Genomic DNA, 25754 nt, shown 5'->3' with positions numbered 1-25754 from the left:
TCATGAGATCCATATTTGGGACTGGTTCACGGGACATCTAGAGCTCACGTTTTAGCTGCCTTTTTCTTGTAAAAGGAAATTACTTTTGAGTGTATCAAAAGCATTGGTTATCTGTCACATTCTGGATGTCTATGTACACTTTGTCAGGAAAAAAATCAAGCACCTAAAAGGAATTTGTTGTTTTGCTGTAAAACTCTGCTTGCAGATCAATCTCGGGCAGGGTATTAGTGTATCTTGACGCCGTTAGAAGTACAGGTGGAGCTAAGATACAAGGAGTTTGACGGGGTTGACGCCTCTGTTATTGATTGGGTGTCCTGCATTCTCCCGGTGCTCACCCTCACAGGTCCTGTAGCCACCGCCGGCCGCCGTGGAGGAAGGCGAAAGGCGGTGCTCAGGACTTATGAGCGGACGAGGCCGTGGAGTAAGGGGAGAGCAGTCTGTTCGACACTCTGCAGCAGTGCTGTGCGAGGGAGCGGTGACCGGCGGCCTGGCGAAGTTTACAAAGATGTGCTGTGGGCCGGAGCGCTGAGCGTCGCTGTTCTGTTTATGGCGCTGCTGTGGGCCACCGCGCTGAGCAGCGGCAGGGCTCGTGACTTCACACACAGGGATCGGTGAGCGCTGCAGAGCAGCGGCAGTGGGGTGGGGGAACTGTATATTCACATTTGCATTTGCAGTCCTCCCGCGGCTCCCCTACAGTCACATCGTGGAAGGTTTGCCAGGGAGAGTTACAGTGGTCTGCTCCAAGGCAGCGGAGGTGACAGCGGGGCCAGCAGCCAAATCTGTAAGGACGATAAAGGGGTGGCAGGGACAGTGACAGCGGGGCTGCCAGGACAGCTAATACAGTCAGCGCAGGGAAAAAAGCAGGACCTGTGAGTCAGAGAAAGAGAACAATGGCCTGCAGCCAATGAGGAACAGGGGGCGTCACCCCCCTGTCAAACACCTTGTATCTTGGCTCCACCAGTACTTCCGCTGGCGTCAAGATACACTAATACCCTCAGACAGATATGTAAATGCTTAGAGTTGTGATGGGATTAGATGATTGGTCTTGCCACCTGGGGCCCTAAAAGTGGTTTCCCCCTCGGCCTATGAAAAGGCTCTCAGAGGCTCCTTGTGTGCACTGACCTTTTTTTACACTTTTGTGTAGAGCTTGTTGACCACAAGACATGTCTCGACGATGCAATCAAGGAGATTTTACCCAGTTAGCAGAGTTTTAGGGGGGCACGTTATTGGAATGCAAGAAGCTTGTGTTCGTATCAATGAACTGCTTGCCATCTGAGCCTATCTGACCAAACAGTTGGGACTAGTGGATACGTGAAGACACGCACACATGTTAGAGAAGATCCTCCGACAAGCACAAGCAGCTCCAAATGTTTGGTTATCCCCATCCAGTGACAGGTGGCACCATTGTTATAGGCCCCTATGTCTGTCAGAATCCTTTCCAGGCGCTTGCCTGAAGGATATTTTGTCTCTCTGCACCCATTACGGGTATTGCCCTTGACACCCACCCACCATTGCTTCTGTTTGCAGTGGTGTCGTGAACAACGAAACTGGACTCTACAGATTGGAATCCCTTTGTCTTCAGTGATGAATCCAGGTTTAGTCTGAGCATAGATGACAGCCTTGTCTGGAGACTAAGGATGCCTGTCCATGGGCAATGATCCGCTTGCGATAAATCAGCCACAGATCACGCTATGACAAGCTTTCCATAACCTAACTATGGAAAGCACAGTCCGACATCCACGAGCGGAGAATCATAACGATTCTCTGCTCGTGGGATTAAAATCGCGCGTCATTCCTGCCTTGGCTGTGGAGTTGCACACTGCCCCCCACTGTTGGCATGATGCGCTGGGAGACCATCACATTTGACAGACTGTAGGAGGGACAATGACAGCTCAGAGATATGTTCAGGACATCCTGCAGCCACATGTGTTCCTCTCATGGCAGGGCTTCCAAGAGGCATTTTTCAGCAAGACCACGTGTGCCCGCATACATAAGGATGGCACTGAAATGCTTCCACAACGTTGCCACACTTCTGTCATCTGCCCGGTCGCCAGATTTGAAACACCAATTTCAACAGCCCATGAGTTTGCATGATCTAGAAGCTCAGTTGCTGCCAATGTGGACCAATATGCCACAGGATAACATACGTATCTGAATGCCTCCATGCTTGCCGTATCACATCTTGTATCCAAGCTAGAGGCAGTACAACAGTGTACTAGAGTCTCCCTTCAATTATTCAGTTTTCCACAATAAATCATCTTTTTGCTGTAATCACTTGCTTAGATCAACGTTACAATCACACATAGAAAGTTTAATTTGATTCCGACAACTCCTTCTAGGTGCTTGATTGTTTTTTCTTTTGCAATTGGTGTATATTGCGTTCACTTTCTTTCATTGTAGCCTCCTGTCTGATGCTGATCAGACACCATATTGCTTTCGCTTTCATTGTATTCTGTGCTAGCAATCCCATGATACATTAGCACAGTATTACGCGAGCAGCTACAGCATGTACCATCTTCGTCTGCTGGGAGAACAGTGTAAATCTAATTAACATATACATTCACCTAAATGAAGCTAAATACCGTAGGTATACAGTCATGGAGGCGGAACTCATCTTCGTTATTACTATGTGACAAGAGCCTCTAATAATCAGCAGTAATGTGATAGAAGTTACTATCCTTCCTGAGAAACGCATGGTGCAGTCCAGGTAATTTCATAACACAGGAAGTTCTGATGACTGAGCTCTGCTGACCTCCTGAGAGAACAGAAAGACAAGTAATTCCCAGGGGTCACCATGAGATCACATGACCCAACTGAAGAGAGTTTTTTAGATAGAAAGGAATAATTGAGCAAGGTAATATTAGCTGATACTAGCTGTATATGTATGTACATACATACATACACACGGGACTGGTTACATTAATGGACAAAAAAATCATGGGAATGACTTTTAAATACATTATGGGCTCCTACACACTTGCGTTTTTTTAGCGCGAATGTCAATGGGACTGTCTAATATTAAAAACGCATCGCACAAAAATCGCAGAGCACAAACTGTTAATGCGTTTTTAAATTAGAAAGTCCGATTGACATTCACGTTAAAAAAACGCAAGTGTGTGGGAGCCCTAAAGAGGATCTGTCAGGATCTCTACAGTCTGCTGATTCCTTCAGTGTTTTTGTTATTGTAAACCCCCTTACTGTTAAGTGGATGGTCCCCAAATCCTAGTGATATCGAAGATGTGACTGCCAATGTACAGAACCCACACTCCTGGGCCTGACGGATCCACTTTAAGAATTGACACATTATTGACATTTATTGATCTAGCCTTACAGAGTTGGAATTTGGGGTACTATTGTCCACGTTGCTTCCCCCCCATATACCCGTTGGTTGGAAGCAAGCAGTTATTTGCTGCTACAGGAAACTTCCTGCTCCAGTCTCTGGTGACAAAGATTAATGCAGGAGCAGCGAACAGTGCTTTCTTTATCTGGAGGATTGGGTACTGCTGGAATAAATGGTGCCCGATGCCCTCAGTGATGGCACAACTACACTTATGGATGCAGACTGCTGTTGACAGGCTTAGTCTTGTTGCTGTCTCGATGCTGGGTGAAGGTCCTTTTTACATGGGCCAATTAACAGTTCAGGATGTTCCTATGAATACTCATTTGCCCGCCATTCGTGATGTGTAAGGATGAATGAGTAAACTCTGTCATCAACTGATTGGGTGGTTTAGGTGACCTTAAAAACGTTTGCTGGTCGGCTGTACGGGGAGATGTGCAGCCGATCAACAACAGCCATATGGAGACAACGATCATGTTAATGAGCGGTGATCCCCACAGATAACCTGCCTGTGGACATGGAGGGAACGAGCGCTGACTAACATACTGTCGGTCAGTGCCCGTTGGCATGGACAGATTATCAGGACCTTAAATGTAAAGGTGTCATGTACTGCAATCTTGGGTGGTGTTTACACAAAACTCATGAAGCATTTCCTAGCACTAACCATGTGTAATTATGTTTTGACACATTTTACTGCTTTTTATTGTTGTATTACTCATGTAAAGTTAAAACGGAAACCATTGAAGTTGAGAGTTGGCATAACAAAGACTCCAAGTAGTTTATGGCAGTGCTGCTTGTTTGTCATGTTGTCGTGGCCAAGCACAGCATTCGGTTGTGACCTCAAAGAGGACAGCATGCTTTCTTGGCAACAACCCAAGTTTCTCAAGACTTTCCAATGAAGTGGAAGGCGGAAGGAGTGTAACTTTTGCTAGTATTCATAAAAATGGCTGTGTCTGGGTGTTTTGGGGTATTTATGGCTGTAATGGGTGGAATTTAGTGTCCTGTGGTTTGGGATTCAAATGTTGGTATGTATATAGCTTGAGGTCTGCACACGGCAGAGCCAGACTCCGCATATGGGAGCCCGCAGCGGAATCCAGCTCTTAACCCGGCCGGCGACCCTACGTACCTATCTTCTGAAGTCTTGATCTGTACTGCGGATGGTCTGGATGGCGAGCTGTTGGACATGCGCAGTGCAGATTTTTGTTTCAGATGTTTATTTTTCCCCACGATGTTGCTCGGCAATGATGCGGATCCTGCAACCTTTCCGTAATGCCAATTGCAGGAGGGCCGCCAGTCGGGCGGCTTCCATCAACTTCAAAGGAAGCCGTCCGTGTGGAATATGCACAGAAATAGAACCTGCTGCAATTTTTTTCCCTCTCGAGTGTACATCGCAATTGATTTCCGCTCGCGTGCAGGAAGCAGCAGCTCTCCATAGGATGTAATGAATGGTATTTGCTGCGGATTCGAGGTGCAGGCGGCCTTAGGGTGCTTTCACATGTGTGCTGGGGATTCCGCTTTTCTGCTCCATTCGTGAGAGATGGGAGAGTGACGCACCATTCATTAGTCAGAAGGCAAAAAAGAGATCCGCACGAAAAAGCCTCAATAAAAAGCATTGCATCATATTAAATAGAATTATATTAAAATATTACAAAGAGCTGAGTTCCCAAACAAAAAGACACAGTGCATCAAAAAAGGAAGGCATATAGCATGTCACGTTAATAGAGAAATGTCTACGCAGGAGACGTCCAATGCTATCACAATGATGTTACCACTGAGGTCTACAATACGACAAACATATTAAATACTACATATTCACATGTACAAGACAATAAGAGGAACCTGCACATGACAACAATGCCAACCTTATAACTTGGGGCGCTTGGGTCACACATACTCTTCTCTAAAGTGACCCTCCGGTCCTGGAGAAAGATGGCCATCCGCTTCTTTGCCTTCCTGTTGATTTATGTTTAATGAAAAAGTTTTAAAAGATTACAACATAGAAACAAATACAAAAGTCGAAAAGGACAGTTATAATGAAGTAGGGCAGGGTTATGAGGAGTACATCAGTGTGAACTCGGGAAAGAGCTTGCAAGCTAAACATGAAAAGTCCACGAAATCCAGTAAGAACTCCACATAAAACTGAGATGTATGTATAGTATCCTAATTGCCTCCATGGTCACATGTGTAATCATAGGACGTGAAGTAGGTATTGAAGGATATGACTCTCCATTACCAGGAGACTTCCTACCAATATCTAAAGCCACTAACGAATCAACAACAAAAGAGAAACATAGAGTATAGGCCACCTGCAGACAGGCGGAAATTCCGCGGCGGGATTTCTCGCGGAATTTCCGCCCCTGGAAGCTGCCATGGGATTGCGTTAACAAACGCAATCCTAAGCAGACGGCCAAATCGCGGCATGCTCTATTTCTGAGCGGGTCTCGCAGAGCCCCGCACAGAAACGTCACTCCCTGGCCACCGGCTCCGCTCTGCGCATGCGCCGGCAGCCGGCATATGACAGAGCCAGGGCCGCAGGAGCAGGTGAGTGACGCGCTGCTCTCTGCAGACACTCGGGTCCCGCTGCGAGAATTCTCGTAGCCGGATCCGACCTGGCCGTCTGCAGGCGGCCTTAGAGAGAGAAGAAATCGAGGAAAGAGAAAAAAGAAAACATTTTTTAGATATGGCATCATAAGATCCCTCTCCCATCATCTATTTATACCCAGGACTATGACTGTCCAGAGCAGTGTTTCTCAACTCAGGTCCTCAGGGACCCCAACAAGTCATGTTTTTTGTTTTTTTTAGAATTTCCTCAGTATTGCACAGGTGATGTAATTATTGTCGGTGCCTCAGACATTGCTACAGGTGTTCGTACTATAGGATATCCTGAAAACCTGACCTGTTAGGATCCCTGAGGACTGAAGTTGGGAAACTCTGATCTAGAGGAAAGAATGTTCCTGCACCCAAATAGAAAAGGGTTCTTTACTGTAAGAGCAGTGAGTCTATAGAACTCTCTGCCTGAGGACGTGGTAATGGTGAATTCAATAAGAGTTCAAGAGCGGCTTGGACGTCTGTCTTGAGCGATACAATATTATAAGTTATAATCATTAATCACTTCAAAAAAGTTGTTCATCCAGTGAGTATTCCGATTGTCAGATTTGAGTCAGGAAGGAATTTTTCCACTTAAATAGGGAAAATTGGCTTCTACCTCATTGGTTTGTTTTTTTTGCCTTCCTCTTAATCAACATTGGGGGCTAATGGGCTGAACTGGATGGACATGTGTCTTTTTTCAGCCTTATATACTATGTTACTATGTAAAGTAAATGGGGGAGAGGGGAAAACTAAAAAGGGATAAGGGAAAACTGGCAGGAGGAGGGAAAGCGGTCTTCCTGATCTGTAACCCCAATAGAGTTAAGAAATCAGGAGTATTTTGAAAGAAGATCCACAACCTGTAGGAAGCCACACTGTGTATCAGCTTGCACATTGATTATTAGTATGCATTGGTAATTTCGGACACTACCCGCCGCTTTGATTCGCCAGTGCTGCCCATGTGAGTAGCACTGTCAAGTCAGAGTAGAATGTAGTATCTTAGACTACAGATGCATAGTAATGCACAGTGTGCATCGTGTTCTCTGGAAACCGGTGTAGCCATCTTTGTTTGTTCAAGACCATAGGGTCGCTTTAAGATTGAGACTCCCGTTCCAAAGCTGTTGTATTGAAGAGATTTACCTCTGTATTATGATGAGGCAGTTCTTGTTTTAAATTCCTTTGTCTTATAGAATTCTAGATTTAAAGAGATTCTGTCACCAGGTTCATGCTATCTGAACCATGGACAGCATGAACCTGGGACAGCTATGCTGCAGCATTTAGGAATAAATACACTTTGAAGTTTCACTTGGAGCTGAGCTTTATGTCACGGGGGCGGGCTGCACTCAAAGCTGAGCGTCGAGTCACGGGGGCGGGCTGCACTCAAAGCTGAGCGTCGAGTCACGGGGGCGGGCTGCACTCAAAGCTGAGCGTCGAGTCACGGGGGCGGGCTGCACTCAAAGCTGAGCGTCGAGTCACGAAGGCGGGCTGCACTCAAAGCTGAGCGTCGAGTCACGGGGGCGGGCTGCACTCAAAGCTGAGCGTCGAGTCACGGGGGCGGGCATAACTCAGAGCGGAGCTTCATGTCACGGGGGTGGGCTACACTGGCCTCTCCCCTCCCACATTATGTAGTGTGACATCTCTCTCTATATACTCAAAAAGCCAGAGAGCTATCAGTCTGCATGCAGTGGGGGTGAAGGGTGAGGGGTGGGGAGTCAGTGCAGCCCGCCTCCGTGACTCAACCCTCTGTCCAACTTTAAAGTGTATCTATTCCTACACTCTGCAGCATTTCAGAATAAACATATATATAGGGATAATGAGCAGACCTGTCCTGGGCTCATGCTGCCTGCGCTTCAGATAGCATGAACCTGGTGACAGAATCCCTTTAAAATGTTTAAACTAGAACGGGTCAGCTGATGTCATAACCTCCTGTAATGAATGTGTGACAAGGCCGACATGTACGTGTCATCGCTATATTTAGATAATAAATGGTTAGAGACACCAGATTTTTAGTGCCATATATATTTGTCACTCATAATTGAGCAGCTGTGACATACAAGGCGTTCCGAAATGCAAAGTACAACTTGCAGGCTGGGTTCATGAATAAACATGAGGTTGGTTACATAAATTCATTTTTACCCTTCTTTTGCTTTACTGATTTCCTGTCTCCTTGCTGTTTTGCGCTTTGCTGCTAAGCAGATCCAGAATGCAAGGTGGGGGATGTACGGGGACTTCTGGGGTCCCAGTCCCTCCTCCTGTATGCGGGTTGCTGGTTACAGTAGCTGTCAGCTTCAGCCGCAGACACTTGTCATGTGACAGCAGAACATAGCGGTATGCAGGAAGCTTGCAGAGTCATTCAGCTTGCTGCCCACTCTTTTATACTGGCAGTAAATGATAGACACGGGGCTACATATGTGAATATTGTTGTAGGGACGGCATTTTTTTTTTTTAGCTCTGAAAAATGATTATCATTAATTTCAGTGATTTCTGTCTCCTACTGTGTTATTAAAAAAAAAAAAGTGTGATGACTCATAATGCTTTTCTGTAATGACTGTAAAAGGAGCTCTGAGCCAAGGAAATAATGATAAAACTTCTGCATATTGCTTGTCGTTTTTCTAGGTTGACTTCAGCTGCTGAAATAAGCCACCTTGTAGAACTTTTGCAGATAAAGCAAGGGTTAAGTTGTACACATTTTTTTTTTTTTTTGTAAAAAAAATTTAACCCCCTAGAAGAATTTGTTGTTTGCTGCAAAACTCGGCATGCAGTTACATCTCAGGCAGATATGCAAATGGTTAGAGTTGTGGTGTGATTTAGTTGATCGGTCTTGTCACCTGAGCCCCTAAAAGTGTGTAGGGACCTCTTCTTCCACTTGTGTGGAGCTTGTTGACCACTAGACGCCTCTACGACGCAGAGAAGAGACGTCACCCCTTTACCAGAGTCTGAGAGGGGAGCATTATTGGGATGTGAGAAGCTGGATGGTCGTATCAATGAATTGCAGCCACCTGGTCTGTTCTGACCAGCCTGTTATGAGGTGTTGCGACCACTGGACGCTAGGCGATGACGTGGGTACCTGTGACCTATTTGCATTGACTTTCATTGACGTTAATTGTAAGAAAAATTGGTTAGTGTGAACCATGGCTCAATGTAGACAACTTATACATAAATGTGTCGGTCCAGTGTGGCCACGCCCCCATTTCATGAAAGTAGCAGATAGTGGCGCAAAAATGTTGCGCCTTTTTTTTTTTCTTTCTGCCAGGCATTGGTATAAGAAACAGTTTTGAAAGGCCCCCCAGTGTAGCAGTGGATGTGGAGTGCTGGAAGTGTGCTGATGAATCATGCAGTCTAATCTGTATCGGGATGAGATAATGAGATCCAGAATAACAGGCTCTGCTGAAGATAGCTGCATCTTGCTGGTGAGAGCGCTGGCACTACTGTCTTCCTGGAGCTAGATTCTATGTGCTTTATGCCTGGCCTGGGATAGCTTTCTATAATAAGATATATAAAATGCTACGTAAAGGTTTTGTTTCATACCAACAGAATTCGCAGGGGAGATTTTGAACCTCTAAAAGCCCCTGACGCTGTGGGACATTTTTATCTCCATACAACGTAAATAAAGTCTGATTGTGTTGTGTCTTGTCTTATGTGGCTCATGCCTTATATCTGTAGGAGTTGTTGCTGCTCACCAGTTGCCTCAAAACTAAAGATGAGTGAGCACCAAAATGCTTGGGTGCTCTTTACTCGAGCTGAGTTTCTTTGTACTGCTCGGGTGCTCATTTCGAGTAACGAACCCCATTGAAGTCAATGGGAGACTCGAGCATTTTTCAATGGAGCTGCAGCTGCTGCCGGCGGCTCCATTGAATACAATGGTCTGCCGGCCCCCCTGAATTGTTTTTCATGGAAGGGCTTTACATATAAGCCCTTCCTTGAAAAACAATAATTTTAGTGTAAAAAAAAGAACTTGTCTCTCCGCTGCTGCCGTGTCCCCCACGTAGATGCAGAACACTTCTGCCGCATGTGGCAGATGTTTCCTTCATCCCCGCTAGTAAAAAGAATTCCCTGCTGCTGCACCTTCCACATCTGTGACAGATGCGGCAGAGGATTCTGCTGCCGGCTTCCTGTCGTTGGATTTCAGGGAAGGGCTTTAAATATAAGCCCTTCCCTGAAAAAAACAGTAAAAGTAGTGTAAAAAACAAAAAAAATACATACTCACCTTCCTTCAGCTGCTGGTGTTCAGCCGTGTTTTCTCTCCGCTGTCCCCGCCTTTGTAGTGCTGATCTATCAGCAGGCGGGGATTTAAAATCCATGCCTGCTGAAAGAGCTGGTTGTGAATTGGCTGAGGCACTCAGACAATCACAATCAGCTCTTGCCGAATGAATGACAGAGATCAGCACTGCAGAGCTAGGGACAGCGCAGAGAAGACGTGGCTGAGCCCCGGCAGCTGAAGTAAGGTGAGCATGTTTTTTTTTGTTTTTTTTGCTTTTTTTACACTACTTTTACTGGTTTTTGCAGGGAAGGGCTTATATTTTAAGCCCTTCCCTGAAATCCAATGACAGGGAGCCGGCAGCAGGATCCTCTATCGTAGCTGTCATGTGTGACAGCTGCGGTAGGAAATTAAAGAATTCCTCTGCTGCATCTGTCACAGATGTGGCAAGTGCAGCAGCAGGGAATTCTTTTTACTAGCGGGGAGGAAGGAAACATCTGCCACATGCGACAGATGTGTTCTGCATCCCTGCGGGGGGGACAGCAGCGGCGGACAGGTGTTTGTTTTTTTTTTGTTTTTTTTTTTGTTTTTCTTTTACACTAAAATTATTGTTTTTCAGGGAAGGGCTTATATGTAAAGCCCTTCCATGAAAAACAATTCAGGGGTGCTGGCAGCAGCCGTGGCTCCATTGAAAACAATTTAGTGTGTGTCCTGTCAATCCACACTATATAACAAGACTGTACTCATTTTACACTGTCTTTTTTTTTGCTAAAGTGTATGCAAAATACTATTTTGCATACACTTTAGCAAAAAATAAACATGTGGGGAGGAGTGTGTGAAATTTTCTCGAGCACCGCATGGTGCTCGCTCGAGTAACGAGTACTTTCGAGTACGCTAATGCTCAAACGAGCATCCAGCTCGGATGAGCATGCTAATCCAGCATTGCAATATTAACCCTTTGCAATCCAATTTTGGATTCAGGGTTTCCTATGGGGCTTTCTCTTTTTGTCGTTATACAGTATGGGACATGCTGGAGAGGCCCCTGACAACAGAGTGGCCAGTAATATACAGTAAGAATTCCCTGCCGGACGTCTTCCGGAACTGTACAGGCTTCAATCAGAATGTCATTAGACGTCAGACAGTAGATTGGAAAGGGTTAAGAAACAATTTTTCTCTGTGTAGTGAAAAAGGGTAGGACTACCTTCAATTTCACGAGCCCAGTACTAGATGACCGAGCAGAGAAAGCGAATTGTACAGATTCATCTGCTTAAGGCCTTCTGCACATGGATGGATTTGCATTGTGAAACCTGGAGTGGGATTCCGCAGCAAATCCAGCGCATAGCATGTTATGAGAAAACAATTTCCTGCCCACAAGCGGAAACCGATTGCGAAAGAAATCGCAACATGCTGTGATTTTGTGCGGGCTACGTATGGCCGGCTTCTATTAAAGTCAATGGAAGCCGTTTGTCCCACGGCCATTCTGCAATCATCTTTGCAAAATGACCGCAGGAGCTGCATCATCACCATAGCGACAGTGCAGTGTGTTTTCAACTGCTCATGTGCTGGCCGGCACATTCCCGGCAAAGAAGAAGACCGGCAGAGTGGTAAGCTGGGGGCATCGGGTTGAACTCCCCTGCGGCAATTCCACATACGGGGTCCGACCCGCTCATCTGCAGGTGGCTGGTACTGGTGTATCTTGACGCCACCAGAAAGTACTGGTGGAGACAGGATTGATGGGGGTGACGCCCCCTGTACGTGATTGGCTGCAGAGCAGACTGAGCTTGAGGTCCTGGCAGCCCACTAAGGATGTATGTTAGATGCATACCCTGGCCCCCGTAGCCCCAGCTTCACTGCTGGCAGCCCACAAGGCGGAAACCCCTCAGTGGTGCAGCGCTGAGCGGCGTTGGCAGCAGGAAAGCCTCAGCGCCCTGAAGCGTCTTTCCTGGTGGAGAGGCTAAAGGTGGGTGGTGAGATTCTGTTTGGGGTGCCCCCCAACCATCTTGAAATGTATATGCGTAAATGTGTCTGGTGGGTGCTCCTATGTAGTGGAGTAGGATTAGGGGAGGGGACCCTATCTTACTGATGGGTGGAAGTCAGTGGAACCTGCACCTATTAGACACTAGTGGTATATACTTTCAATGTGCCATAGATGTTTCATATGATGATACGGACCTCGGACCAAGGAGAGTTGTACACCCCACCGTACACCACTTGTTCCATGGTGTGAAATGCATCCATCTCCATCTGTGGCAATGACTGACCTGTCTTTAAAGAGAAAATGTTTAACCGTTCTGCATTATGCACTGTGTTCGTGTACATCGCGAGAAAAGAGCCCCCTCCGTTTACCGTGTCCCCAAGTATTAGGGTGTCATTAAAAAAAAAATGTAATGGGTGAAAACGTGTGCAATCTATTTTGGCTGTCTTCCCACTGACTTCCATGTATAATCCTGTCAACTGCTCCATAGAAAGTGATAAGAAACATATTATAACATATCCTAACAACTGATACACTTGACATTTTCATTTTTTTTTAATGTTTTGATCCTCAGAGCGGTTTTCCAGGGAAATACAATTGATGACCTATCTTGAGGAAGGTCATCAATAGTATTTCCCTAGAAACCCCCTTTAGAAAAACAAAACAAAAAAACCCAGAGCAGAACAATGACTACTGTGAAGATGGTATAGCCTTGAAGGGGTTTTCCAAGGAAATACTATTGATAATGTATCTTCAGGGTAGATCATAAATAGTTGATCCACTGAGGCCCGCTGCTCTATACCCTGACCAATCAGCTGATCAGGCGCCCTCTGTTGGTGCTGGAATACATAAGGGACGGAGCAGAAATTGCTGCTCCGACCTTGTTGTAATTGCAGGTGCATCTCCCATTGATTTTAATGAGTTGCCCCGGCTACTACATAGGTGTCGTCAGCATTCGCTCTGACCCCTGTGTATTGCAGCGCTGACAATGGATGCTCAATCAGCTGATCAGCCAGGGTCCCTGAGTGGTAGATCCAAGCCGATCAACTATTGATGACCTATCCTGAGGATAGGTAAAAAAGAAAGGCTTGACAGCATCAGTGGTGCAAATCCTTATTTATTCCTCTGAGACTAAAGAAATACGACGTTTCGACTCCAAGGAGTCTTTGTCAAGTCTAAGCGTCGTATTTCTTTAGTCTGGGAGGAATAAATAAGGAATTATTTGCACCGTTGATGCTGTCACGCCTTTCTTTTTTACGTGTTTTCTTCCTGCATCAAGTCCCTTTAGTGACTGCACCTTCTCTGCTGAATTCAGCATTAGATCATGCTGCTGCCATACGATTTTGTCTATCCTGAGGATCGGCCGTCAATACTATATTCCTGGAAAACCTGTTAATATACAAAGTACCGTTTGCATAAAAATCATTGTTGGCTCGTTCACTAATCGTTCCAGTCCTTCTCATTCACCTATACAGTGAACGACTTCTCGTTTCAACAAGCCAATGATGTATCTGCCCTGTATACACAGGCCGCCGGGTGCATGAGGTCAGCCTTCGCTCAGCAGCCTGTTTATACAGGCAGATACATTCTTGTCTCATTCAAGCGAGAAAGTGATTGATTATAGAAGTAGAGCTGCAGCTTTCTAACATAAACCCCATCCCTGGGAGCTACTGAAGACAGAGCTGGGGCAGTTTGTAAATCAGAGTGATGCCACATTGTGACTGTAGTCTTCTGACAGCATTGAACTACCAGAGTGAAATGAAAAGCGCTTTAAAATGCTGCAACATGTATCTTGATTTCTGTATGGAAAAGCTAATTAACAATCTTAAAGGGGTAGTCTAAGATATAAAGAAAAATGCTGCCATTGTTTTAACATAAAAAACCTAAACTCACCAGCTTGATCCCCGCCGCCCCAGACCTCCCCTCCAGGCTTTATTCACATGGCTGCAGCAGTTATAAAGTTATTTGCCACGTGACCGCTGCAGCCAATCAAGAGCCTCAGTGGTATACAGCATGACATCGTGGCGGCTAGTGATTGGCTGCAGCAATGACATAGGCATACGGTATGCAGTGCTGCTGCCATGTATACCTAGTCTGGCAGGGAAGACTGCAGTAACAAGGTTGAGCTGTTTTTGTTAGCACATTTCCTGCATTCGCTTTTTTTTGTAAACCTTGGACAACCCTTATAAGTGAATGTATTGTCTCTCTGATTTATAACATTTGGAACACGGAACCTGCAGAAGTGGTAGTGGTTTTTGACACCTGCTAATTCTTAAGAACAGAGTACTTGTACTGAGTCATCACAGGAAGGACTGCTCTCTACCCTCTGTGGCATCCACAGCTCACGCACAATGTCTTTATTTGGCATCAGTCTTTATTATTCTGGGCATTGTTCTACCGTAGTATCTTTATCTAGATGGCGGTGATGCTGGAGGTGCTTGATGTTGGGGCAATTGGGTTACCCACAGTAAGGCTATGCATCGGAGAAGGTGTAAATCCGACATAAAGTCATCAAAGCAATAGCGTCCAAGCCAGACAGACTCCGTTATAGCTAATGAGGTCTGTTCGGTGTTCAGCAGTTCTGTTTTTTCTCATGCTGGAGCGGAACAACAGATAAGCCAAGCACTAGTGTGAGCCCAGCCTAAATGCTTACCACTGGACAGCTGCACTCCTTCTTCTGTATCCTACTTAATAAAGATTGACCATGGCCACACATTAACTCCTATACCTCTGATTTGTAGCTGTGGTCTTGGGGATGAGAACCACATACTGCTTGCAACCACATTGTCCTACTTGGGACGCATCCAGATGGGTGTATTTTTGATGAAGCATTATTTTTGCTTGTTCTCCTGTACATACAGATTGAAGGCAGCATACAGGTTAAGCGCAGAACGTGTCTATATATGAGCCTTGTGGGGTTTATCCTTCTCTTAACATATAAGCGTAGTATCATTTACATTGTAATCAACCAGTTTGGTGGCCATGAAAACATCTTGATGTTACAGTCGTAGGCTATCATCCGTGATGCATTCACAACTGACTGGGAAAAGCAACATGGATGCTATATGATGACAAAAATAATGAAAAGTGACTTTATTGTTTAGTTTAAGGTAATTGATTCAGAATTCTTTGCGGTTTAAGCTTTCACTATGCTTTTGGTAGTGGTCGGTGTGTTTTTTAAATTTTATTTTTATACAGATCTTAATATCCCCTGCATGGACCTAGCTTTGGAAAATAATCTAGATGCCCACAACCACCACTAGGGGGCAGTGCATTGTTTGTAAACGTTGAAGCAGATGATCAGTATGCAGCAGGCACCTGGGCTCTTTGCGGTCTGAATGTGTTGGTATTAAATCTGTGTGTATGCAATAGTAAAAGGGACCTCCAACTGCTAGAAGGATAGGGGTTGTGATTGGCACAAAAATTCGAAACTTAAAGGTGTTGTCTTGTTCAGAGTAATCCTTTTATAATAATCCTTTACTAGGGAATTCAGAGTTAGTAGAGGGGAATTTCCGGTAGTGGAGAGCGGTAGTAAAGGGCTCCTTTTTCTAGAGGACCTGTCCTGTCCTGCATCCCACAGACAAATTTAAAGGGGTATGCCTTTTTTATGTCAAGTGACATGTCGCTAGGATATGCCATCACTTTATGGCTAGTGGGAGTCTGAGAATGAAGTCTTTTCCTGTACAGGGCTGCATCTAGTCATGTAGCTTAAAAAAATTAAAGCGGTATTCCAGAAGTTTACTGATAACCTTTCAATGGGAATCTGCTGCTTGGGATCTCTGCCAATCAGTTGATCATTTGTCTCCCTGTCAATGTAGTGGAAATTACCAGGAGCACTTCCTTCTATTACTTACAGGTCTTCGCTGGGTCAGAGCCAGAAGTGTAATAGGAGGCAGCGCTCCCACTGATTTCAATGGGAGTGAACTATTATACTTCCTCCCCTGTCACCTGATGATGCCTGGACCGCCGTACTGACAGCGGGTCAAACGATCACTCGGGATCTCTGCAGATCGACTGGTGGGCTCCTGTTGATGACCTATCCTCAGGATAAGTCATACGTAGTTTATCGGTAAAGTCCTAGAATATCCCTCAAGGCTCTCCGATTTAAAAAAAATAAATAAAATTTTTTTTTTGTTCGAAAGTAGTAAAACAAAAAAAAAATCTCTATAAATTTAGCACCGCATATTGCTGAGACCAGTGACTGGCTGCTGATTTTACATGTGTGTATATGGAACGTCTCTGCTGCAGCCAAAGTAAGCAGAGCCTGCAGGGCGGATGGGAGCGTTTGCATTAGACCAGGGGTCCCCAACTCCAGTCCTCATGGACCCCAACAGGTCATGTTTTCAGGATATCCTATGGTAAGATCACCTGTGGCAATGTCCGAGGCACCGACAATAACTACATTACCTGTGCAACACTGAGGAAATCCTGAAAACATGACCTGTTGCCGATCCCCGAGGACGGGAGTTGGGGAAGACTGCTTTAAACCATTGGATTAATGTATAGCGAAAAATGTGGCAGTTAAAGGGGTTGTCCCGCGCCGAAACAGGTTTTTTTTTTTTTCTTCAATAGCCCCCCCCGTTCGGCGCGAGACAAACCCGATGCAGGGATAAAAAAAAAAACAAAACAGATAGTACTTACCTGAATCCCCGCGGTCCGGCGTCTTCATACTTACCTTGTGAAGATGGCCGCCGGGATCTTCACCCTCGGTGGACCGCAGGGCTTCTGTGCGGTCCATTGCCGATTCCAGCCTCCTGATTGGCTGGAATCGGCACACGTGACGGGGCGGAGCTACGAGGAGCCGCTCTCCGGCCCCATTCAGCAAAGGAGAAGACCGGACTGCGCAAGCGCGTCTAATCGGGCGATTAGACGCTGAAGATTAGACGGCACCATGGAGACGAGGACGCTAGCAACGGAGCAGGTAAGTGAATAACTTCTGTATGGCTCATAATTAATGCACAATGTATATTACAAAGTGCATTAATATGGCCATACAGAAGTGCTTACCCCCACTTTGTTTCGCGGGACAACCCCTTTAATTTTTAACTCTTGCCTGTCTGCTGTGCAATTTTAATATAATTTCAGAAACCCCTTTTAAAGCTCCTCCTGAGCTCCTTTAGCTCCAGTGCTGCATCTGGAGTTGCAGGGCTGGGACAGATGAGTATATGTTATTATTTTTCAGCATTCTTGGAAAACCCCTTAGCCAAAGTCATATGTTCAAAAAAATAATGGCATTATGATGAGAATTACAACTTATCCTGAGAAAAAAAGACCTCCTACATCTGTATTGATGGCAAAATAAAATTCATGTTTTGTTTGAGTGCAAAAAAAAACAAACCCCGTGTCCCTAAGGAGTAAAGGATGATCGCGGGGGTCCCAGCGCCAGGACACTTTATAATCCGCTTCATGTCAAGGAATCCTTCTAACAAGCAGGATATATATCCACAACTGACAACTCATTTATGTTTTATAGAGCCCTGGTAATTATGTGACACCCTGTGGTCATAGTCTTGGCCACAACGCTGTACCGGATATCAACGTGGCTTGTAACCTTCCTGAGAGTATTTTTCTGTTTGGCTGTATCTTTCATTCCTTTTTTTATCATAGTCATTGCCTCATTATTATTTCAGAACTTGCTTCTTTACATAACTGAGAGAATATAATTTGGCCAGGACTTTATGTGAGATAATGGGTCACATAGTTCCTTTGTGCTTGGTTGTGGTGGTGTTTTTCAAGTGTTCTTTTTTTTCTTCTTCATTCTCTGTAGGTAGCAGCATAGGACAGGGCAAGATTCTGCAGCGTTTCCCTGAAAAAGATTGGGAAGACAACCCCTTTCCCCAAGGCATTGAACTTGTAAGTATTACAAATGACATAAAATAGTTGTAACTTGAACATTATTCTCTGCAGATTTTGATCTTCGGGCACTGTTTCTTTAAAGGTCTTTGGTGGAACAGAAAGAGGGGAGATGAACCCACCGTTCCTCTTGTGGGTTTGGCCAAGATGAACTGCCAGAGGTTCTAGTTCGCACCAAACCAAACTCTTTGCAAAATTTCACTTGAAACATGGTTCTACTATTTTGGTTCACTCAACACTGGTCCTGAAAGCAGTCAGATTTCCATAATTGGTAAAAAGACCTGCTAGGGTGATTTTCAATCACAGAGGTGGGAGGAAAAAAATGTACAAACACATAACTCGCAGAAAAAGAAGTCAAGTATGCATCCCCTGATATGTTGCAGGACGGGCTCAATCACCTTGTTCCCTGATAGCATGCAGAGTGCCAGATTGCAATAAGGGACAGCAATTGTTCAGTGCAGACTTAGGGCTCATGCCCACGGGCGTCGCTGAATTCTGCCGCAGATTTCCGTTGTGGGAGTATCGCGTTTAAAAACGCAAGTGATTATTGTAGACCTCCCACTGCGGAAATCCGCGGTGAAATAGAACATGCCGCTTTTTTTTTTCCGCAGCGGAAATCCGAGGCAGAATACTGTATGTGAGCATTGGCAGCAGGAAAGCTATTAGACTCAATAGAACCTAATAGCTGCGGATTTCCACTGCGGGAAATGCAGCAGAAATCCGTCCGTGGGCATTAGCCCTAAAATGCAGCCACACACCTCAAACCAAATTGGGGGAGGGATGACTGCAGACAAAATAGTCTGCACATGTGAACTGATACCAAAGATGTCAGCCATAGAGAAGTGTGCCACACCATACAGGATTAAAACCCATACTGGCAAAGCAGTGGATTGCCGGTTTACCAAAGTGCGCCACACCGGCATGACACCCCGGGATGCCTCAACACGCCGCATGCAAAAATATACCGTAAAATGTAGATGTTAGGCCCAATGTCTACGAGCAAAATAGAATTAGTAAAACCGTGCTGGTCTCCCGCACGCGAGATCCGCACCCATAGGGAATCCTTGTACACCCCCGCAGGTAATTAAATACCTGTGGATGTTATTTTTCCCTGACACGCAGATCACACACGTGGGAAACCACCCGCAGCATGCTCCATTTTGTGCGGTTTTCCCACACAGGCGTTTACCACGGCTTCCATTGCAGCCAATGGAAGCCGTCCGGTCCCGCATCACACCCGCTGCTGTGCTGTGCCGCAGGAAAGCAGGAGTTCAAAAAGAAAAAAAAAGGTGTGCACGGCGCATGCCGGCGTGCCGAGCAAATCCACCAGGCTGAAGAAAGAAGATCCAGCCGCGACGGAGGGGAGACCCGCAATGTCCAGACAGGTAAGTATAATCTATTTTCTTGGCCTCATGTCTGCGGGCCAGGAGGGACCCGCTGTGGGGTTTTGCACGGAGAATCCGTGCGGGCCCAAATTTCCCAGTGGACATGAGGCCTTAGTTAGCATTTTAGCCAAAACACATAAGCTGACGAGCCGGGCAAGGCCACCACCATACATCAAAACCTATGCTATCTCACTATTAACTAGATTAAAATTACAGAGGCGAGAGAGAAAATATACAAAGACATAACTCACAGAAAAAGAAGCCAAATATGCATCCCTTAATATGTTGCTCCCCTCTTCTTCTCTCTTTGCCTCTGTGTAGTTGATGCCACCAGAAGACACCCAGAACTATTAAAAAAAACAATAGGCGGATGCTAACAAACTCGGTGGGGAGGGGCATCATGTGAGCAGGCAGTAAGGATGGGATTCTTCCACAAATGTTTGGAAAGTATATATTGGAAAAAAGCAGCTTTGGGGAATCAAAGTTGTACATGGCCAGGAAAACCCCTTTTAATTTTTTCACTTTGATCTCTTAAATAAAATCTTTCAAAATGCTCTGTACGTTATAGATCTGTAACACGACAAGAAACGGCTAAATGGCTCCCTTCAATGGGCAGATGAAGTTGTCCAAATTGTGCTTTATCTCTGACCTCACATCCTGCTCTGCAGCTATTGGCTGAGGTTGCAACTCGAATTTGGTGCTCCGCCAATCTGTCTGCACTCTACACATAACACTGGTAATAGTATGCTTCATTTTAACGGTTTTCTTCTTCGTTTGGACCAGAAAGCAGAGAGAATTGACTGAAAGGGAGCTGAGTTTCCATAGTAACAGTATTATACGCAGGGGGCCGAGAAAGCAGGAAGTCTGTGAGGTGCAGATTTAGTCAATGGCTGCAGAGCAGGAAGTGATGTCAATGAAGGGGGATCATTTTGGCTTCTTACCCTGTACAGCCGTTTAACACTTACATCTGAGGGCCCAGAGGGACAGAATTAATTGCCTGCTATGTTACATGACTCTAGCAGGTTGATTTGACTAGTGGTGAAAATGAATCTGGAATTGCTTTTTAAATGTCCAAAAAACCCTTTTCTGATTTGTCTTTCTCTCTTCTTGCACTTAGTTCTGTCAGCCCAGTGGATGGCAATTGTGTACAGAAAAGAATCCCCCGAACTTCTTTATTGCTGTTCTGACAGACATAAACTCGGAGCGTCATTATTGTAGTTGCTTCACCTTTTGGGAGGAGTGTGCACAGGTAATTATTTTTTGCTTTAGCACTTTGATGTTTTCTGTATCACACCCACATTATTTTGTCTGTCACTGATGTATATGTGTCAAGGCAGGAAATAAGAAGTGAAAGTGGCTTTTGTTACAATGCCAGATTGTTCTTTAATCTAGATGCTGAAAATAATCTGTTTACTTAGTAGCCTAATAATTGCCGTGCAATGATGAGCATGTTTTAGTTCATGGATTCTCAGCTGCACTCATTTTTTTCACCCATTTTAAGTGTGAGATTCATATCCTAATATGTGGTTTAAGCCCCATTTACACTCGTGCCCACTCCCGTGCTGTTGCACAGGAGCAAGTATCGTTGGCTCGCAGCGGGGAGGCTGGAGGAGATTTCACACCTCGCTCTTCCCCAACCCTCTCCATTCAATTAACACATCAGCCATTCAGTATTGGCTGCTAATTACACTGAGTAATCGTCATTCAGGATTTTATGCAGCTTAAATGATGAGCATTCAGTGTAAATAGCAGCCGTTCAGTACTTAACGGCCGCCACGTTAAGTGAAAGGAGAGGGGCGGGGGGGAGCGAGGAGAGAAATGACCTCCAGCCGCACCTCTGTGAAGCAACGATATTCGCTCTTGTGCAGCAGCATGGGAGCAAGTACATGCAGGAACGAGTGTCAGGCATCCTTTGCTCGGCATTCGTCCCGTGTAAATGGGGCTTTAGTCTACTACTATGTAGTAGTACTAATAATTAAGAGAAACATAAAAAAAATACACATATCGCTCAAATTACGCTGATCAAATATTTAAAGAGAATCTGCCCTGGGAGGGTGGGGGAGAGTGTACGCTGCAATATAACCTGCACCTCTGTGACTTTGGGAGGTCCTGCTTGGACTGGTGTCAATTGCTAGTGTAAAAGTCCTGATTTTGGGGCCAAGTTTACATTATCCTTTGACTTCAATGGTGTTACAAGTGCACAGCAGTAGATGCTGGCAAATGGGGAATAACTTGTAGCGGCTGAATCTTTATTTAGGAGGAACACTGTTTTTAATCTATATTTTAAAGAATATTGCGTCAGAAATTGCACATGCTCATTTTTTTTTGTAAAAATGACACTTTTGGGGATTATAAGATTTAAAGTCCATGTAGTGAAAGCCTCTAGTAATAGGTTTCTGTCTGCAATGAACATTTACATATATTTAATAGAATCTTATTGACCAGCGACATGGAGAAGCTGAGGAAGATGCCCCCTTGCCATCTGCAACGCAGCTTTATGCTCCAAAGACTCTGGTACTTGTATCACGTCTGGATCATCCAGAAGTCTTTAGGGTGAGTGCGCTTTGTGTGAGTAACACGGACTTTGGGTTTGCCTTCATTTCTTTATGCATAATATGTAGATATATGTTAAGGTTTATATTTCTTGACATGGCTATGAATGTGGCTACTGAAATCCTGTAACACTTTGCACTTGTGATATTCCCCCTTGCAGGACTCCCTAGGTCTGATTTACACCATTCACACTGATGGCCTCAGTGTATCACTGGAGAATGTTGTTGGAAACCTACTAACTTGCACGGTCCCTGTCACTGGGGGCTCCCAGGTCAGTGTTACAGAAGTTAATTCTGTTTTGTTTTTTGTCATTGAAGCAAAGTGGAATTCTTATTTTCTGAAGAAACCTAGTAAGTTCAGGTAGTAGATGGACCAGATCATACCGGAGGCTGTCTGCTTGCTTGGACCTGTTGTACAGTTAATTGAACTCTACAGGCTTGTGCATTGCTTTGATTCCATGTTTAATTTTTTCTTTCTCCCAGTCTGACGTGGAGCAGGATGGTATGGTATGCACTTCATTATAATTGCTGACATGCTGCACACAGCCTGCTTATATTTTCCAATTACCTCTATGGGGAAAGTGCGAGTTTAAAAAAAAAAAAAAAGCATACTTAATTATTTAAAGTGTAGTACTGGAATAATGGTTTACTATCACTATCAGATGAAAGCATCTAAATAGGTTGTATCGTGGAGACGGAGGCTGCTCTTATATACCCTATTAATTCTTATGGAAATCATGATTCTACTCTCTGAGCCAAAATTGAGAGCTGACTTGTACAAATGGCTGCTGTTCTGACAGATTTGAGTTGTGCTTGTATTATGTGGACTACCATTCATCTGGATACGGGTGCATCATAAGAGTGCGAGATGCACAAAACTCACACAAAAATGCAACCCATTATTTCCCAAGCTGCAAGATGTGAAAAAATCACAGCATGTTCCATTTTCGTGTGAATCTTGCACAAGAAAAGAACACGCAAATGTGCAATCTCCTGCAGAGCACGCGGACGGGGTATTAATGAGCTGTGCGTTGCGAGTCGCACCTGAGAATATCGGGTGCAACTCTCTCTCATCCATCTGAATGCACCCTACTTTCCCTGGCCAAGATGCCAGCAGTGAAACCTGACCCTATGATATGAGGCAGACCCCTTGTAGTCAATCTGACTTCACCGACGTTATTTTGTAGTGCCATCGTTTTATGTGGCGCTGTACATTTAACATTTCAAAAACGGACTGTAAGCGGCCTTAACCCCTTGAGTGGCGGGTTTCCTACCACCCTGTCGTGCCCACCAGGGCAGGTTTTTTAAAATGGTCTAATCATTGAGACGCAACTGCAAAATTAGTTGAAATTCAAGAGCCATAACTTTTTCATTTTTCCATTGACATGGCCATATAAGGGCTTGTTTTTTGCAGGACAACTTGTGATTTTTTTTAAACAGGGGGGAGGAAAAAAAAATGGGGAAAAAAGAAAAAAAGGGGCCATGTCAATAAGGGGTTAAATAATGTATTAACTTCCTTCTCTGGGTCATTACGACACATGGATACCACATGTGTGATTTGTATTTTTGATTTTTTTACAAAGTAAAGGGAGACAAGTGTTTTTATTATTTTTTTTTATTATTTTTTTACTTTTTTTCTTTTTTAAAAAAATTTTTTTTTGGTCCCTTTAGGAGACTTCCACAGGGACCCATCAGGACCCCCTGATCACATTCCGGGGGTCCGATGGTGGCAGCCCTTTACATGCTGCAGTGACAGCCCTTTACATGCTGCAGTCACATAGACTGCCGCATGTAAAGGGTTAATACAGCAGAGATCAGAGGTTTTCTCTGATCTCTGCTGTAAGAGCAGGTACCTAGCTGTCCTCTGACAGCCAAGCACCAAGCTCTCCCTGCCACAAAGACCATCGGCTTGCTTCTGACAAGCCGATGGTCTCTATGGCAACCTGTAAACAAAGCAGGAGATTGACGGCATATCGGCAATATCTTCTGCTGGTTTTTCAAAGCCCTTGCACTGCTCTGTGTGGGTCTGTGCAGGCAGAGCACACTGTCACAGCTTGTGGCATTGTGCTCTGCAGCTCCCATAGTGATACATAGCCCGGAAATCTTCCAGGCTATGTTGCTATGAGCAGTGGAGCTCGTCCCGGAAAATTTCCGGGCGTGCCACTCAAGGGGTTAATGGGGTTTCATAGTCCTTGTTTTGTAAAGATTTTTTAGGATTTAAAGAAATTAGAAACTTGCAGTCCTTTTGAATTAATTGACAAAAACAAATGACTGTTCACAGGCGTAGAGAGGGTTGTGTCTGCAAATTCTTGATCATCCTGCACTTTTGCTAGGTACTTGGGAGTAAGCTCACACAATGTGAGGGATCAGTAAGACCTTTATTTCCAGTATGTGGGCACATACCTATACACCCTCATGCGAGATGTTCTGATCTTTGCATACATTTTCTTTTTATCCATTATGGAACAACTAGCATTGGCATTTTCAGTTATACTATACCATTAATAATGCATTTTGTCACTTGTAGTTTAAGGGAGCCTATCACTGGGTTCATGCTGGCCAATCTAACGGGGTGCCAGAACCTGGGACAGGGTATACTTATTACCCTTCTGTATGTGTTATGCTGAAACATTGCAGCATTTTAGAATTGATACACCTTTAAAGTTTGACTGACTTGGGGACGGAGCTCTTGAGCCAAAGAGACGAGCCGCCATGGCTTCTCCGTGCCTGCAGCATGTTAACTAACAGCTCCTCTTCATGTGTATAGGGAGAGCTGTCACCTACATGCTGCAACCGGGAAGAGCCCGGCGAGGTTTGCCTTTTTACTTGACCGCTCCATTCTCGAGTTAGTCATTCAAACTTTTAAAATGGGTTTATTCTGTAACACCGCACTGTTTTAGAGTTAGACATACATGGGGGCACAGTGCGTATTCTCCTGACTTTATCCTGCCTGTAGTTCGGACAGTATGAACCCTGTAGCAGGTTTCCTTTTAAATGTAAAGCACGTTCAGGATTGGTAATTTTCTAAACAATAGAACCTTTATAAAACAACGGGAGTCTTCTACAAGTCATGCGATTTGAAGGCTGTAAGGTAAAGCATTCTTCTCTCTACTACACTTTTGATAATATTGCTCACTATCTTTAAAGTAAAATGGCATGTGCCCAGCCACGATGTGTGTGCAGTGCTAGAGTGGGCTCTTCTCAAGTTTGGCAGAAGCCATGTTTGCGTTTAGAATTTCATTTTTGACGCAATCATAAGGTATGATATTTATACTTCTGATGTTGATGATGTGATTGTTTTGGTATAATTCTTGGTTGTAACCAAACAATCAAACTTTTTATGTTTTTCACATGTATGGGACTTTAAGATGGTGCAAGTGGGATTGATCCTTTACATGGGTATCCCAGCATATTTACACAGTCTATATTTAATTATTACACTATCAATGGCCCATTTCCTATTTTGTCATTTAAAGAGATGAGCACATTCTGCAAACACCATGTGGCTGCTTAATTGCCAAAAGTTTGGTTGTAACCCCTAACCCTGCTCTTCACCCCTCTTATTCTTCACTCTTGCGTACTCTTGTCACAACTTCAGCCTCACTTAGTTACTTAGTCCTATATTGCAATCTCTTTGCCACTCAGTTGCTGTAACTGGATTTCCACTTGTATTACTTTGCTTGATATTGTGTCTTTTACCGATGAGTAACAAAGCTTCTATCTTGACCTCTAATTGTAGAGAACCATATCTCTGGGAGCGGGGGACCGCCAAGTCATCCAAACCCCAATATGTGACTCCCTTCCAATCAGCAACTGTAGTGTAGCCCAGTTATTTCGGCAACTTGGTAAGTAGCCATATGTCATTCAC

At 44.7% G+C, this 25754-nt stretch overlaps 1 protein-coding gene across 4 annotated transcripts in view; it reads left to right on the top strand.

The window, feature by feature from the left end:
• SBF1 (SET binding factor 1) overlaps positions 1-25754 on the top strand; it is a 107604-nt gene that overhangs the window by 28779 nt on the left and 53071 nt on the right. For all 4 annotated transcript variants that reach the window (XM_066592211.1, XM_066592210.1, XM_066592209.1 and 1 more), the window contains exons 2-6: positions 17864-17949; positions 20452-20583; positions 21765-21887; positions 22048-22158; positions 25626-25731. In XM_066592211.1, the coding sequence (XP_066448308.1) occupies positions 17864-17949; positions 20452-20583; positions 21765-21887; positions 22048-22158; positions 25626-25731 (558 nt within the window). The remainder of the gene's footprint in view (positions 1-17863; positions 17950-20451; positions 20584-21764; positions 21888-22047; positions 22159-25625; positions 25732-25754) is intronic.

The sequence above is a fragment of the Eleutherodactylus coqui genome, chromosome 2 (genome assembly GCF_035609145.1).
Source record: "Eleutherodactylus coqui strain aEleCoq1 chromosome 2, aEleCoq1.hap1, whole genome shotgun sequence".
NCBI classification, from domain to species: Eukaryota; Metazoa; Chordata; class Amphibia; order Anura; family Eleutherodactylidae; genus Eleutherodactylus; species Eleutherodactylus coqui.
The sequence above is the reverse complement of the archived record's forward strand: the minus strand, read 5'-3'. Positions and strand labels throughout refer to the sequence as shown.